General features: G+C 42.4%; 1 protein-coding gene across 4 annotated transcripts in view; it reads left to right on the top strand.

Annotated features, from left to right (window-relative positions):
* pcdh19 (protocadherin 19) overlaps positions 1-14,994 on the top strand; it is an 88,161-nt gene extending 73,167 nt beyond the window's left edge. For all 4 annotated transcript variants that reach the window (XM_041798235.1, XM_041798233.1, XM_041798234.1 and 1 more), the window contains exon 5: positions 12,407-14,994. In XM_041798235.1, coding sequence (XP_041654169.1) covers positions 12,407-12,966 — 560 coding nt within the window. In that variant the 3' untranslated portion in view covers positions 12,967-14,994. The remainder of the gene's footprint in view (positions 1-12,406) is intronic.
* Positions 14,995-15,811: the final 817 nt, after the last annotated feature.

The following is a 15,811-nucleotide window of genomic DNA, read 5'->3' as shown; positions in this document are numbered from 1 at the left end:
GCCAATAGCATCCTTAGAGCAAATCAGCTGGCTGTCAGCTGATGAGGGCTTGCATTAGATCAGCTTCATAGTTCAGGTCTTCCTGGGCTAACGCTTAACACTCGATTTAATGGCTAAAATAGACCATTTCCAGGTTTTTGGGGATGCCAGTCAGATTTCAGGGGGCCCTGTCTGGCCCTAGCTGCCAATGGCTAAGCCTCTGCAATATGACTACCTCCGCCAAGGAGGTTATGTGATCGGGTGGGTTTGTTCGTTGGTTAGTTTGTTTGTTAGTTTGTTAGCAACATAACTCAAGAAGTCATGGACGGATTTTGATGAAATTTTCAGAAAATGTCAGAAATGGCATAAGGAAGAACTGATTAGATTTTGGGAGTGATCCGGATCACCTCTGAATCCAGGAATTTTTTTTTTAAGGATTCTGTACTGTTGGGAGATAGGGCTAATGGCGGAGGTCTGCACTGTTACCACTTTACACCAGGAGATGGCGAACATGAGTAACTTCAATCCCAGCAGCATTTTGGGTGTGTTTCTACTCAAAGTTTTGGAGTTTGTAGAGTTTGAAAGACGCATGCCCGGTTGAGGAGACGAGTCAGAGCGTAACAGAGAGAAAGACAGCAAATTTTAGCAAGAAAACTCACAATGCTGGGAGGAATAGAGGAATATTCACCCTCTGCCATGACTTCCAGTTGTCCTGTGAGACCATGGGTGCATCTGTTGGCACCCGTAGCAAAGCCAATGCTTTGCCTCACCGTGTTTCCACCTCACCGGGGAGGGAGTAATCGGTGAATGCCGTGGTGGCGGGCACATGGGGACAGATCCAGTAATTCTTCAAAGGATTCTTCACTATTGGGAGACAGGGCTAATGGCGGAGGTCTTTGGTCTCTGAGTGCTTTTCTAGTTGGTACTATTTGCTGCAGAAACTCATCAAGGAGTTAAAAAAACATGTTTTATTATGTTCATAGCCAATATCTTTATCATGCAAAGTTTTGTCTTAGTTTACGCAAAAAAACACATCAACAAAGTCTTCTTGTTTGTTTGTTTGTTTACAGAATTACATGGTAGCATGGACAACAGGCCGTATTTGGCCCCCGTGCCAGAGTTTTGAAAACCCCCGGTTTAGAAAAATTCTCATACTCATGCATTGTGCTGCCATCACCCAGTCAAATCTTTTTCCTCTCTACGTCCGTGCCCTCCATTTCCCATCCCTCATCCCTCCCAACCCCAACCCCAACCACAAATGTAATTTAAGAATCTGCTTCTGTCCCCTCGTTTCTCCCAGACTCCAGGGTTTAGGAGCAAATTAGCCCGCCAGATCGGTCAAGCTTAAACACAGAATTGCTGTATTTGTTCCAGTATATTTAAAGATGTCCTCTGCCGATGTATTGTGAAGGAAAAGAGAGGTAGGCAGAGTAGCTGGCATGGCAGAGTGGGCAGGTCTGCACCTGCGGGACGTCGGCGGGCTCCTGAGCTGAGTTTTGTGGGTGGATTTTTACGCTCGCCGTGGGCCTGCGGAGCCGGAGCACAGGTTAATTTGAAACCCGTCGTTAGAAAAGCAATTCAGACGCAGAGCACTGGCAAGGGTGATATTCTTTCGTCGTTATTGTTGAGTAAATTACACCACGGTGCGTCAAAATACCTGAACTTATAACTTGGTAAATAAGAGCACAGCTGGAAAATGCAGGTACTTTCAAGATTGCCTTTGTAAGATTTAACTTGAAACCCATTTACCAAACATATGGCAGCTCAAATTATGAGCTGGTAAAATTGTAGCTGGTTAAACCAATAAAGCAGTGCAATAGAAAATTTTTGAATAAACTAATCCTCATCCATCATCTAAAATTACCTCTCTCTCCCATTTCCCAATCAATCCCATTCCTTCCCCGCATGGTGCTACCCCGATATCCTGTTTTAACTGGAAATATATCAAACTTAATGAGAAAGATGAGCTCAAATAGCAGTTTCTTTTGACTTTAATTGCATTCTTTTTCATCCTGTCTTTCATATTTTAAAATAATTATCCCGTTAAAACACATAACCCGAAGACAATTTTTCTCTGATCACTGAATTACATCCCTGATTAGTTTTCTCTGGGTAATGATATATATGGCCACAAAAGTATCTAATTTACTACCACAAAAGTTATTAAGCTGATTTCTTGTTCCAGTGACAGCGATATGGTTGGCATCATTATCTCTGAGTAGAGGAGAAGAACGGGCATATTAAAAGTTCTTTTACAGCTTTTAGTGGTAATAAAATGGGAATATTTTACAAATACACCAGGCAAGTCAATTCAACTCAAACTTTTTTGTTACAGACTCAAGGTCCAGATACATCCAGTGCAGTGTGACAGAAAATGCATGCTTTAAATACAAATACACACTAAAGCTGTTTTTGCATGTGCGTACCTGAAAATTTCAGGCAGATTGCACCTGAAATCCTCCTGATCTGGTTGTTCATACATGCATCTTGCAGCTTGAGACTATCCCTGGCAGACTAGAGGGAACAAGAAATGACACATAAGGAACAAAAGTGAAAAATTAAATTCTGCTTTCTTACATTTTAATAGGAATCTTCAGCTCTATATGAATGTTATGCGTAGTTTGGTGTGTTCATAGTATCGATGAAGGAGCGTAGCATGATGGTGCATTTCCACCACGTGCTCTGATATTATTCAGTACAGTCTGGTGTAGGGCTTTGTAATTAATTGCAAATGAGATTATATCGCAATATTGCCTGCTGCAATTTTCAAATCGCAGAAGGTGCATTATTTCTTTAACCTGAAATGTGTGTCAAAATACCAGTTTAGAATTTTACTTGCAGCAGAGATGATACGCATTACATATCATACAATCATTCTGGTGCCATATTTTTAGAATAGTGCACAAAAAATCCTGTTTTCTTCATTTTTGTATGTTTTTTTGATTAAATATGAGAATTGTATAAAAAGATAATTCCCTTTGATACAACAGTTCATATCAAATGTGCAAAATAAGTAAAAAAAATCATCACAATTTGATATAAAAAAAAATCTGCCCTAGTTTAATCTAATATTGTCTTGATTATTATATAGAATGAATTATTGCTTGTTTTTGTTGTAAAATGCATGAGATGAGGAACTTAAGAAATAATCGCTTATTAAATCGCAATACTAGGGTGAAAAATTGCAATTAGATTATTTTTTCCAAATCGTTCAGCCCTAGTCTGGTATGGTACTGTAGGATGAGCTCGCTTGCATCTCCATATATCCAATTGTACCTTAACCCTGCGGGCAGGGGTGTAAGCCAGAAGGCGATACTCTTATCAGCTGGCCAGTTCTTGGACTGCAGTGTACCTAGCTTCACTCTTTAGGCTCAAATCTGCACAGTTCAGAAGGGTGGGGAAAAGTAGCACAGTATGGATCAGTTATTTGGCCCCTTTTCCAACATTTCACAGTGGAAACAGAAAAAAATACTGAACCAAATGGAACCACATGTGGTGTTTTGTCAGTCCAGTTTGGTGTGGTACACAACTATTTGTGTTGGGCAGTTTATTGGGATTTAGGTTCAATTGCAGAAATTGGAAAATTTCTTTAACCTGGAATTTGTGTCAACATCCCAGTTTGATATCTTTTCTTGCTTCAAATATTTAATGTTCTACAAATAATGCAAACATGCAAGAGGCAATTTTTTTAGAACACATTTTTTAAAATTCCCACTTTCTTCGTTTTTGTATTCTTTTGCCATAAAAATCATCATTCCATTGTAAAAAAAAATTCTATTGAATTTGAGATATAAGTTAAAGCAATCATTATTTCACAGTTTTTCAAAATCTATTCAATATTGTCTTGGTTATAATATAGAATGGTTTATTTCCTGTGTTTGCTGAACAATGCATGTGATGAGGAATGTAAGAAATTAAATTGCAATCACAATATTGGGGAAAGAAATAGCATTTAGATTTTTCCCAAAATCCTTCACCGCTAGTTTTCACTGTCAAAAGCTGGGAAAGGTACGAAATAACTGATCCATACTGCATACTTTTCTGACCATAACCCTTAATTTCTACATACTCTGTCTGCTTAAGTATTCGAATAAATCCAGAGTAAATCACTCCCTCTCATGTCAGTCTCAAGCTCAGCTCAAGTCTGTCTCTGACACGTCCCATATGCACCCCTCCATTCAAGTTACATGCCGAGTCTATTTTCAGGACCTGCTGCTGCCAAACCACATCAGTCCATGTAGAACTGATTGGTCTAAACAGCAGGAAAAACATGCAAAACATCCTGTTAACTTAAAATACAACTAAATGCATGGACTCTTGATAGTAAAACATCACTGTATCAATGTTGTGTCCCATCCTGGGGCACAATCAACAGGTAAAGTTAACTTTTGAGTTGGAAAACTACAATTTTACATGAAAATGACACATCCTTTGTAGCAAACATAAACCATTTAAATTTAAGTATACTCACCCATGATGGGAGGGAAAAAACAAGGAATAACATTAAAATGAATGGCAAATCAACTCAACACTCCTCCCATGTGAACTCATTGTTCTCCTATGATCTTGCATCCATAGTTGCTTTGACCTGCTCCATCAGGGTAAAACTTCTGTGCACTGGATCACAGCGCAGGTGGAGTATGTGGAAATTCAGGGTGAAGAGCGGACAGACACAATGAAGACTTCCAATAAGTAATGGTATGGAATCGCTATGGAAATGCAAGCAAGGTTAGGGTTTCCTGTACCAAGCTGAGCTGAACCAAACTGGACTGTTCTGTGAAAATGGACTACAGCTTTTCATCATCCCTCGCCTTTACACCTAAATTCACCGGAGGGCTCGTAGGAGGTAAAACCTGAGTGAAAACTTCATCGGCTTTAACACATTCAGCTATCCTCAAAGTTTAAAGGAGTTTTGTTCACATATTTAAAAGGGCTTCAGTGAGCCATTTCCCATTTTTAATTTTACCTTTATGCTATTCGGCGATACTATTGAGAATACAAATCTTTTCTATGGTAGAGACCTGGGCAAGGTAGCAGCCATTCCAAATAAGAAAACACATTAAAAGCAGCCTAAAGAACACAACATGGGAGAGTCCTGAAAATTCAATGAAGTATTCAAATACACAACGGCCTTATGTCTAATCTTAGCTCATTCTGAAGATGTTTCTGTGCTAGTCAAAGCTGAGGTTACTGTGGTTTGTCTCATGTTGAGTGACCTGGCCTTGTCACTGCATGGAATAAGGCATAGCAGTGTTTCTATTTTTAATATTATATAAGGTTGTTTTTTAAAGCTCAGACTCTTTTTGCACAGAATGACACCACTGGCTTTGTAACATTTCTTGGATATGTGGGTTTGTTGAATCGCTGCTGCTGTTTATCTCTGGACACTTTGTGCGACCTCTTTTTTCTCTTTAGCCCAGTTAAACATTCTGCAGCCTGGCTTTTTGCCTCCATGCCTGGGTTAAATCCAGTCCTGTGTGCCTGATGAGGGTGTTAAACAGTCACTGGCTTGTTTACTGTATGAAAACTAGGGCATAACTTATGATCTAAAAACCTACAGATCCCACAAAATCTATAACTCCGGGCGTTGTGCATGTGCTGATAGAAACACTTTATTAATGCAGCACCAACATTACTTTTGGCCTGCGAGACACTCGAACCTCTGGGATGGTAGACGCCGGAGCACGGGAAGGTGAGAGAATCCTTTCAGAAAAATCCTATCTCTTGTGGAGGCTCTTAAACCAGCCCACTCATGTATGTCCTCATGACAAGCAGCGTCGTATTGTTTCCACTACATCAAGCAGTCCATTGGCTAGTGGTCCCGCTCCTGAACCGAACAGCGCACTGCGATGACATAGTGATTTATAAAACAGCGTAGCGATTGCTTTTTTTCCCCCCCACTGCTGTTACACAGCTGTTAAACAGATGCTGTTTGTACCAATTTAGAAGCTAGTGCATTGTTTGTCAACACCAGTTTGGAAATTCATTCTTTATACTGCGGTCCGGCTGCAGAATGTGAAGGCTGGGCGGATGGACCGTCAGCGAATGAGGGGAGGGGAGTGGGAATGAACATTTGCAGGATTTGTCTTGAAGTGCTGCCTCCTTTTAATAACAGTTATTGACATGTGCTTAGAAAGAATGCCAGACTGGGTTATAATGGAGCTATGTGTCATTTTGGATCACTTTTAGGGAGGACAGAGGCAGGGCTGCTGGAAGTGACAAGCTGTCAGACAGTGGATGGATTAGAAAGGGAATTCATTCTTGATAAATTGCCTGGTACTAATGTTCAGAAATAGAAACCAGGCCCACGTGAACTCCTGGCTGCACAAGGCACTACGACAGTGCTAACAAGGCTGCCCAGTGCTTCTAATTTCCTCCACAATTAATATTTGACCGAGTGAGTTGAAGGAATCCTCGTCAGATCGGCAGAAATGAGAGGGAGAGATTTTTAGGGTGAAGGATTTATTTAATTACACCGATGTACGTGAGACGGCAGCACTGATGAGATGAAAGAGGAGGACAGAAGGAGGAGACGTGTAAAGGATGTGCAGGGAGGATGAGTCTGGGGGTGTTTGGGTGGGGTGGGGGTGCTTGATGCGACTGAGCCAGATGCTGCAGGGAGAAGGAGAGGACTCGACGCTGTGTGGAGAATGATGGCTGTGCATGGCGCAGTAAGGGTGCCCCTCTACTGTTTGTAAAAACAAGACCATCACACTCCATCTTGCCGCTCCCGCAGGAGCCGGGCCTCCGGGCTGATTTATGGCCCGCAGACTGAATTGGCTGGCTGGGATGACAGCGGCGCTCGGACTCTCCCCGGTGAGTGCTGTAGGCGGCCAAACCTCGGCCTCAGCTGGCCGTCGAGCTGCCCTCTGCCGAAGTTAGGGCAGCGTGGAGTTAAAGCCGTAGGATCAGGCGGTGCCGGGGCTGGACTCAGATAGTCAGCCTCCATTCTGCCGGTGCCAGTTTTTCCCTCATCCTCCCCTGTGATACTCCTCTCGGCTTCTGCATCACAGCCTCCGTCAAGACTCTGTAGTAACAATTTAGATTTAATCAATCTTTGCCATGTGACTGCCAGGATGGAAAATTAATATGGAGAGCAATTAGAAAACAGCCATCTCGCTGTCAAAGATACGCTGAGATGAGAGCAGAGGAGTGGACGGCATTTTAGCAGAAAACAAAATCTCTCAGTGCACCGCTCAGACGTGGAAGGGAGTGTTTTCTCCCAGGCTGTCCTTAAAAAAGGTCATCAGGACTGCGGTCACTTTTATTTACTTTCTGTAGATTGAATTCTTCTGGATTTCATACCAGTCCTACACATAGCAATGAAAATAGACACTGTGTTTTCCTTTTGCTCCTCCAGCACCAGAGTGAAATAACTGTCTTTCAGACAGCAGACAGGATATGTTTGACCGTGTTGTTGCAGCATTTTCACATGGTTTCACGGCAGAGACAGAGAGGAAATAACAATAAATCAAAAGAAATCACTGATGCCAATGCAGCCAGCAAGTTAAGTGTATCTAAATTGCTCTAAATTATTTGCTTTTTCTAACAGCTACATCTACATTAAACTGTCTGGCTGTCTGTTAAGAAGTGTGTTTCTTTGTCTGACAAACAGAATCAGGACATTTATTGTTTCAGCTACAACAAGAATGTCAGCATGAAAGAAGAAATTTAAGCCCAAAGTGGCAGACATTCTTTGCAAAATGATTTATCACGCCATGCTGCTGTTCCATTTTTTATTTTTTTTAGGTTGCTGTAAAACCAAACTGACTGAATTGTGTCAAACTGCAAATCCCCATCGCCTCGTGGCTCCAGCTAAAAAAGAATGTAGATTTTTGTCACCTGAGCGTGGGTTCACATCCCTCCATCTCGTCTGCGGCCCTCCGCTCTGCCCTCCAGTTTGCTGCTTACACTCATTTTGCAGGATTACATCATTGTATTCAACCTCCAGGCTGTGTGCGCTACTTTTGGAGGGAAAAGCGCCTTTGTTTTCCGAGCCAGGCTCCGTGTGTTAGCCAAACAGGGCACAAAATAGCTGGCGAAGGCTCAGGGAGCTTTTCGGGGAGTTGCCTGTCTTTCCCTTCCCTTTTGTGTCGGGGGATTTTAGTCTTTTGCTGATTCCTCTGTTTTTGCTACATTAGCAACAAACAAATAGCACCTCCAGCTGTATGACGTGAAGGGATCATTATACGCCGTGCACAAGGGGGAACTGAGAAATGAGCTTGTCGGTTTGTGGGATCCCCTGTGCTGCAGCTGGAGATCAGTGTGCTGTAAGTTTGAGTTAAGACATTTTTATCTGATTGAGCTGAAGAGACGGGATTGAATCAACAGCTGGCAGCATGGAGACAGGGTTTTTCCCCCACTAAGACATGTTTTTACAGGTAGCTTTAAAAGGAAAGTAGCAATATTTACATGGCTTACACATCAGAGCATGCATATTTGGAAGGCTGCAACAGTGATCATCAACTAGCGGCTGGAGGGCCAAATCAGCCCCCCCGATTCCTTCTCGTCCAGCCCTCAAAATATTCTTAAATGCAGAAATGTGTAGAGGAAAATGTATGTTGATGTATATAGGTGTCTTTTTAAAAATCCATACAGCTGTTAAGCAACTGAGATTGCAAAAAAAAATGTCCTGATTGGTTTAATGTTTAACCCATTTTGCAGAAATCCACCTGTCAGTCATTATCAGCAGATAGCCCTGATAAACGCATATTTATCTGTTCATTCTTCATGTTTTTCTGCCTGAGAATCAGAACTAAAGACCTGTTTCTTGGTTTTTCACCAATCAGGACACAGCATCTTGGCATCAAACTCAGCAGTATAGAACGTAACAGCCCCAGAAATATTCAGCTTAAATATCTCAATCGCCCCCTTGTGGCTGGATGGGGTATATGACACAGGTCATCAATTCCATATGCACAAGGGTCAGCTTTTTCTTAACAGATGCTGTCAGGGCCAGACAAGCCCTGACCAGGAAGTGAACCAGGGACCTTCTTGCTGTGAGACAACAGCGCTAACCCCTGTGTCACAGCCCATGCTACGTCATAATTGGACAAAAACACATGCACTTTCAAAAAGCCTTATGAGGAAAACTGATGCAACAAAAACATTTTTAATAAAGTTAAGACTGTTAGCTACCCTGCCGACTTCAAAAGTACTACACTTGCGTGCTTCTTGTTTGATAAAAAAGTTAAACAACGGCATGCTGGGGTATAGATGGACGTGGTTAGGGCGTGCCCCATGTATGCATCCTCCAAGGGCTGGATGGGAAGCTGGAGGGGGCATTATGTGGCCCCCGGGCCAACAGTTGATGACCACTGGTAGGGACTGGTCTCACTTTTAGAGGCTAAAAAATGGCATACATTTGAAAGAAAATGAAATATTTTTAAAAATGCTCATTTCATTTTTTTTGGGGGGGGGGGGGGGGGTAGTTTATTTGAAAGTGTGGCCATCAAGGGAAAAGCTGGTGCTTTTTCAAATGTAGCTGATGACCCTTCTGCTCTAATGTGCCCGACTCGTCCCTGAATTCTGCATTAAAATGAAGCATTTCCGATGTAGTGAGCATGCAGTGCAACTGAAACAAGAATTTTTCATCTCTACCTCCATGCAAATGTTTGTGTTTTTAATATGGATCACTAAAAAACCACGCAGCAGCTTCCATCTCCCCGTGGAACTCCCTCACTAATTAATTTGTATTTAGTTGTGGAGAGGAAATGCTCCCAATGACATCCTGCTCTGTGCTGAACTTTAAGCCCGTTCCTGGCTCTGATTGGCAGGCTTATTTTCCTGATGACTTTGAATACACATTCACAGCAGGAGATGCCTTCTCCGTTTTTGTATTTCCTAGCTGTTGACTTCCAAATCCAAGCACAGCTATAAAGGCCATTAATTCATCTTCCACCATTAGAGTCTGCTCAGAGGTCAATGGCCTGTCACGTTTTTCTTAATTTAAAATCAGCCTCCTCCATTTTTCGTGCCTTTTTAGAGCAACATCTGCGTTTTATGAAGCTCTGTGCAGAGGCAGGATGTGCAAGCGTTGGTTAATGGCACTTGGCTTTCATAACAATGCCATTTACAACCCAGTTGCTCTCCCATAGACACCCTAAAGAAACTGAGAGAAAGTGCTATTCACTGCATATGCATGCACTGCTAAGTAGCGAGCGTACGACTTGTGTATATTTCTTTGTGCCTCGGGGCTTTTCATGCTTTGGAAAATGCTCGGGGCAATAGAAAAAAAAGCAAAAGTGTTTAGAGGAAATTGCATTTATTAGCAAGACGCTTGTAAATCTTTAATCAGTGGAAAAACGATCTACTTTGTCAAACATGTCGTAGTAGATTTATGGAGAAATTTGGGATTTAGAGCTGAAGTCTAACACGTGGGTACAAGTTTAAAATTTCTCTCCCAAATTCATATTATAGCTCTTTATTAAGTGCTGGAGATGTAATAAGCTTTACACTGCTACTTTAAGTGAAACATCGACCGCCTACAGCAGTCCTGGTTTTGCAAGTTATTAAAGAAAAGGGTTCAAAATACGGTTAACGACAAAGCTGTTACGTAGGATTAAAAAAATAACACAGGATTTAAAAAGGGGGCTTTAAAATAAGCATTGCACTGGACAATGTAATCTAGTGTGGTCGTGTATTTTCTTTATTATTCATCACCTTCTATTATCCTGGTACCTGGCTGCAGACTTTCTGTTGTGATTGCATTATTACATTCTGATTGGATCCTTTTTTCTTTGAACAAAACCCCCAGCTTTGTGCCTTTTGTCTCCTTGATTGCCACAAGTGCAGACTCTACATCCAATCAGCATTCATGCAAATTTACATACATACAGGAGTGGAGAATGTATTCAATCTGCTCATTTTCGGCCTCATATAATGCTTTTAACTGCAAAGAGATTGTGCGAAACTGCCGGTATGTGCTGCAGAATGGGCAAAGTGAATAATAGTATGTAATGATGTTTCATAAAGTTAATATTTTCTGCAGTAAAAGAAGCCATTTACATATGAGATCCTTATTAAAATGCTGCCCCTTGTAAGAAAGAGGATGTCTCAATCTGCGTTTATTGGAGATAATGCAGTGTCTGTGTGTTTCTCAGTGCGTGTGTGTGAGCATTTAAGCAGCAGTAGGATCAAAAGGAGCCAGTTCTTCGCCGCCTCTGACTCACTGTTGTGCATTCATGTCCTCATTGGTCAGTCATGTGTCTGCATTCTTGTAGCTGGTGTTCATGTTTCCAGCCTCGGAGCGTGATGATTCCTCCGCAACTCCACTCTCCAGCTCCGAACAGGGAATGATAGCGTTTACTCATTCATCCAGTCATTTAGTCACTGTGTTATCCATCACTCTCATCAGATTATACTTTATGAGGGACAGCTCTGGCACATCTGCCCCCGTAAAGCCCGTCTTGGATCTTTAAATATCGATCCCCGGGGGCCTTAGCGGAGGTGCCTCTCACAAGCGCAGGAAAAGAAGGGAGAAAAACAGATCATTAGTGATTTTAATTAGGTGATCTGTCAAGCTGCGATTGCCAGATGTAAGCGTATGCATTTGGGTCGATTGCAATCCCTTCTCACAATCCCCTGCTTGTCACCTTGGGCCTCTGGAACGCGGGATGGCTCTTGCTCGGAGTGAAACAAGCAGAAGGGGAGTGCAGAAATGTGTCATCTGTGGCAGTTTCTTTCTCAAGAATGGAGCAGGTGGAAAACACAACAGCACAGTGGCGTAGAAATGAAATATCAGGATTGTTTTGTCTCTTTAAGGCTGATTAATTCTGAAAGTGCATTGTATCTTAATGATGTCTTGCACAAAGCTCTTCCAGCATATACATTTACAAGGATTAGAACAAACAGGAAAGGCAAAATTGCATCATTTCAGTTTGATTAAGAGAGCATGACACTTATTTTGTTGTTACATGCTGCTCTTAAAAAACTTCTCCCCCTCCAACACAACTAAGTACAAAAGAGTGCAGTTCTACAGACTCAGGCAAATCTTCTTTCACTCCAGCGTTAAACATCATTACATATTTATAACCCGGCGCCAGATGACAGAGACAGAGAGGGAGCGAGCGATGAACCAGGCAACAACACCGCAACTCGTCTGCTGTGTCTCTCTGTGAGATATCTGATTGCACTGTTTAAACCTGCCTTTCATCTGCTGTCGCTACAGAAACCCGATTAGAGCAGAGCTGCAAATGGACTTTTGATTTAACAATACGTAATTTAATTGACGTATTAAAAGGGCCCTGAATGTCCAGCTTCTAGTTATGGGAGAGTGGTGTTGAAAGGTCTTCTGTCTTGGACAGAAGCAGATCATATCTTCAGCTTGAGTTCATTTCTTTACTATTTGAGGACCTGTTTTTGTAAAAATATCAGAGTAAGTCTTCAAGGTAATCTAACAAACACGTGTCCTTTTTGTCTCTTGCAGATCCCGGTGAAGGCTTCCACTGCCAGGACGAGTGTCGCATCCTCGGCCACTCCGACCGCTGCTGGATGCCCCGCGTCCCGATCCCGGCACGAGCCAAGTCGCCCGAGCACGCCCGCAACGTCATCGCCCTGTCCATCGAGGCCACCACGGTGGACGTGCCGCACTACGAGGACGGCACCACCAAGAGGACTTTTGCCACCTTCGGCAAGGACGGGCCCGAGGACGTGGAGCGGGGAGAGCTAAAGGGAAAGCGGACTCAGGAGTCGCAGGTTTGCAGCCCCAAGGCCAACGGAGGGGCTGTCCGCGAAGCCGGCAACGGGCGCGAGGCAGCCAGCCCCGTCACGTCCCCCGTGCACCTGAAGAGCCCCGTGTCCAAGCCGTCGTCTGCCTACAACACGCTGAAATGCCGCGACGCAGAGCGGATCGCTAACCACAGCCTGCTGCGGCAGCCGGAGGGGAAGGACAGTGAGCCGGCCGTCAGGGAGATCAACACGCTTCTCCACGATGGCCGAGACAAAGAGTCCCCCAGCAGCAAGCGCCTGAAGGACATAGTGCTTTAGCGAGCTTCTCTGACGCACCAACATGCATACACATGAACAGTGTAAACTCACTTATATGTACCCCGCAATAGCTGTGAGTGTACACAGAAGAGAGCCAGGCTGACTCACCCATTTTGCAGTATACAATATTCAAGAAGCAGCCCGGGCTGAGGACGACGAACTGTAGTATGCTGCAGCTAGCTGTGTGCTCAAGCCGAGGTAGTGGATGTGGCTTTGTCGTAGTCGCAGTACTTTTTCCTTGTTTGCTTTTCGTTCAGTTTTCGTTCTCTCGGTCTGCAATGAGTGTGGAGGCAGGTTACTGTCGACTGCATGGACACGGCCGGCGGAGCTCTCCAGCCCTCTCCAGCGCCAAAGCAGGACACTACGTGTTTGGACACCCGAGGTGCCAATTCTTCAGTACAGTTATGCCTTTTGAACTACTTTTGTATCACAAACTGAAATTTGCCTTCTTTGGTTTTTGCAGTTCGTTCTAGCTGCCAAAATCGCTCTTTGTTCCTTTGTATAGTGAGCTTCATCAATGTAATAAATGACACTCATCTGAAAGTACCCTTCATTTTACTCCTTCAACAGTTTTCAGTGCATTCAGGAGAAGCAACGGGAGGCCTTTCTGCCTCTTTTGGCCCTTTTCCTTCGGCTAATAAGAGAAACTTTCTCTGCGTATCCCTGAGGACGTCCTAGTGTCATCAGACTGCGAGGTCTACAGTATTTATATTTTATCACGCAGGGAGCTAAATGAACTCTCGCTATCTGCCCAGCCGCTGTGAACACTGGAAGTGGGACAGACACATCCTTGTGTTCAAATTGAGTTGTATGAAAAAAAAGAGACTTACTGCTTTTGAAATCTCCTGTGCCCAACCTTGATTGTAGCCAGTGGAGCACAAATTAGGACTTTGTGCTCTGGTCTTGTACTTTTTTTGACTTTTGACTATGGGGCTAGGATAGAAGGGATCGTCACTCATGTCTTGCTATGTGAAACTCTCCATAGGGTTTACTATTATCATTTTTAATAACCCGTTGTTATGTGACAATCCCTTTAATGTTTTGTTTCAAGAGAAAAAAATGAATAAACATTGGTGTTCAACTGAAGCTACAGTAGCGTTTGTTACACAAACACAAAAATAAAAAAAACATATATGCCAAAATATATTTTATAAATAATTTAAAAATGTATAATGAGAATATTTAATGCTGTGTAGTTATTTTATGAGTAAGTTATACTTGAAATTAACTTGCTTTTGTTCATTTGTCTCTTTGCTTTTATATTGAACCTGATTTGTTTTGTTTAGTTTTTTTTTTTAATTTTCAAAATGAACTTGGATTTTTTTTTTTTTTTTTTTTTTAATGTGTGACCCCCCGGCTACTGTTGCAGTCTACCTTGTTGTAAAGAGTTTCTTATTGGTCAGTTCTTGTGCCATCAAGTTTCTGTGTGGGCTACTAAAAAATGTATAAAAAGACAAAAAAAAAAAAAAGATCAACGACAAAAAAAGCGATATCAGCACCAACATTAGTGTGTCAGTTCAAAGAGCTTAGAGTGAGATAGCAAAAGATACCAAAAAAGATGCAAACAAAACCTTCAAGATTGCAGGATGTTGCTTATTCTTAGTATCCAAGGAGGGGGACAGAAGCCCCTCGAGCTGGCCAACTGAGTTCCACCTATTTAAAGCGCTGGCTTTCTATTGGACCCAGCTTTAACTGAAGGCATTTGGACGTAGCGCTCGGTCCATGTGCGTTCAGCTGAAGTGGAGCAGAGTGGTACAAACAGGGCTCTCCCCTCCTATAAACACCACACAGCACACCGGTGGGATCATGTTTGAGTGAACTAAGGTCTGAGGAAGAACCGTGTTGCACATCAGCAATGTGGTTTTATGTTGCTTTGCAGTAAACTATGTACAATGTGGAAAAATATGAATGACAATGGACAAATTGCATACAACAACTAGATCTTGTAGCTGAATGTTTTGCTGGTCTCACCCATGGCTTCTGGCAACATGAAAATCGGAATAATCACTGAATGTATACAGCAGCTTATAATTAAACTATTAAATGTCACCTGCTCTGTTTCCTTGTCTTTACTCAACACAAGTGTGTCTGACGTTGCACCAAAGTTTAAAGACCCTGTAAAGTGAAATCCAAACTGTGTATAAAGGCACTACATGTGGCTGAATTTTGGATTTACACCGTTAGAAACTTTTTTATCTCTTTCCTGGGTTCATTCATGTGAGCGGGGCAAATATGTGGGCTCATGAGCACACATTAGGGAATGACCCCGCCCCTCTAACACTACAATATAAAAATCACCATCTGTTATTAGCTGAGGTCACCATCTTTACTGAAAGTTAACAGCCGGGTAAATGCTGTTTTTCAGTAAAATCAGCCACAGTGGTCTATGATCCTTTATAGACGTGGTTCTCAACTGGTTGGGCATCAGGACCCACTACAATCACCTGAAGAGAAATTGCGATCCAGGTTTTTGAACATGTTTAACAACAAATTTATCTAATAGATTTTTGGACCCTATAGAAAAAACACATACTAAATAGGTTTAAAAGCACATCATTGCCGAAGAAAACATGTGCACACATCTTGTTTTCCAAGACAGCATAGAAATTTTGTGATTTCCTGAAGAAATTCCTTGTTATCTTGGGAAAAGCAGAAGTGTTATCCAAAGAGAAGGAGATAAATGAGTAGAAAGTTTGAAACAAATTCTGAAATTTACTTGTAATCAAAGGAATACTTAAAGCGTACATGTATAAATTTACATTATGTCTACCTAGGGCATTTGGAATTTCTATCTCATTTTTTTTTCCTGGCACACATTTGCAACCCATTAGAAAGAGCTTTGAGA

Source organism: Cheilinus undulatus, linkage group 10 (assembly GCF_018320785.1).
Source record: "Cheilinus undulatus linkage group 10, ASM1832078v1, whole genome shotgun sequence".
Lineage (NCBI taxonomy): Eukaryota > Metazoa > Chordata > Actinopteri > Labriformes > Labridae > Cheilinus > Cheilinus undulatus.
Note: the sequence above shows the minus strand (reverse complement) of the source record. Positions and strands in the feature narration are given on the sequence as shown.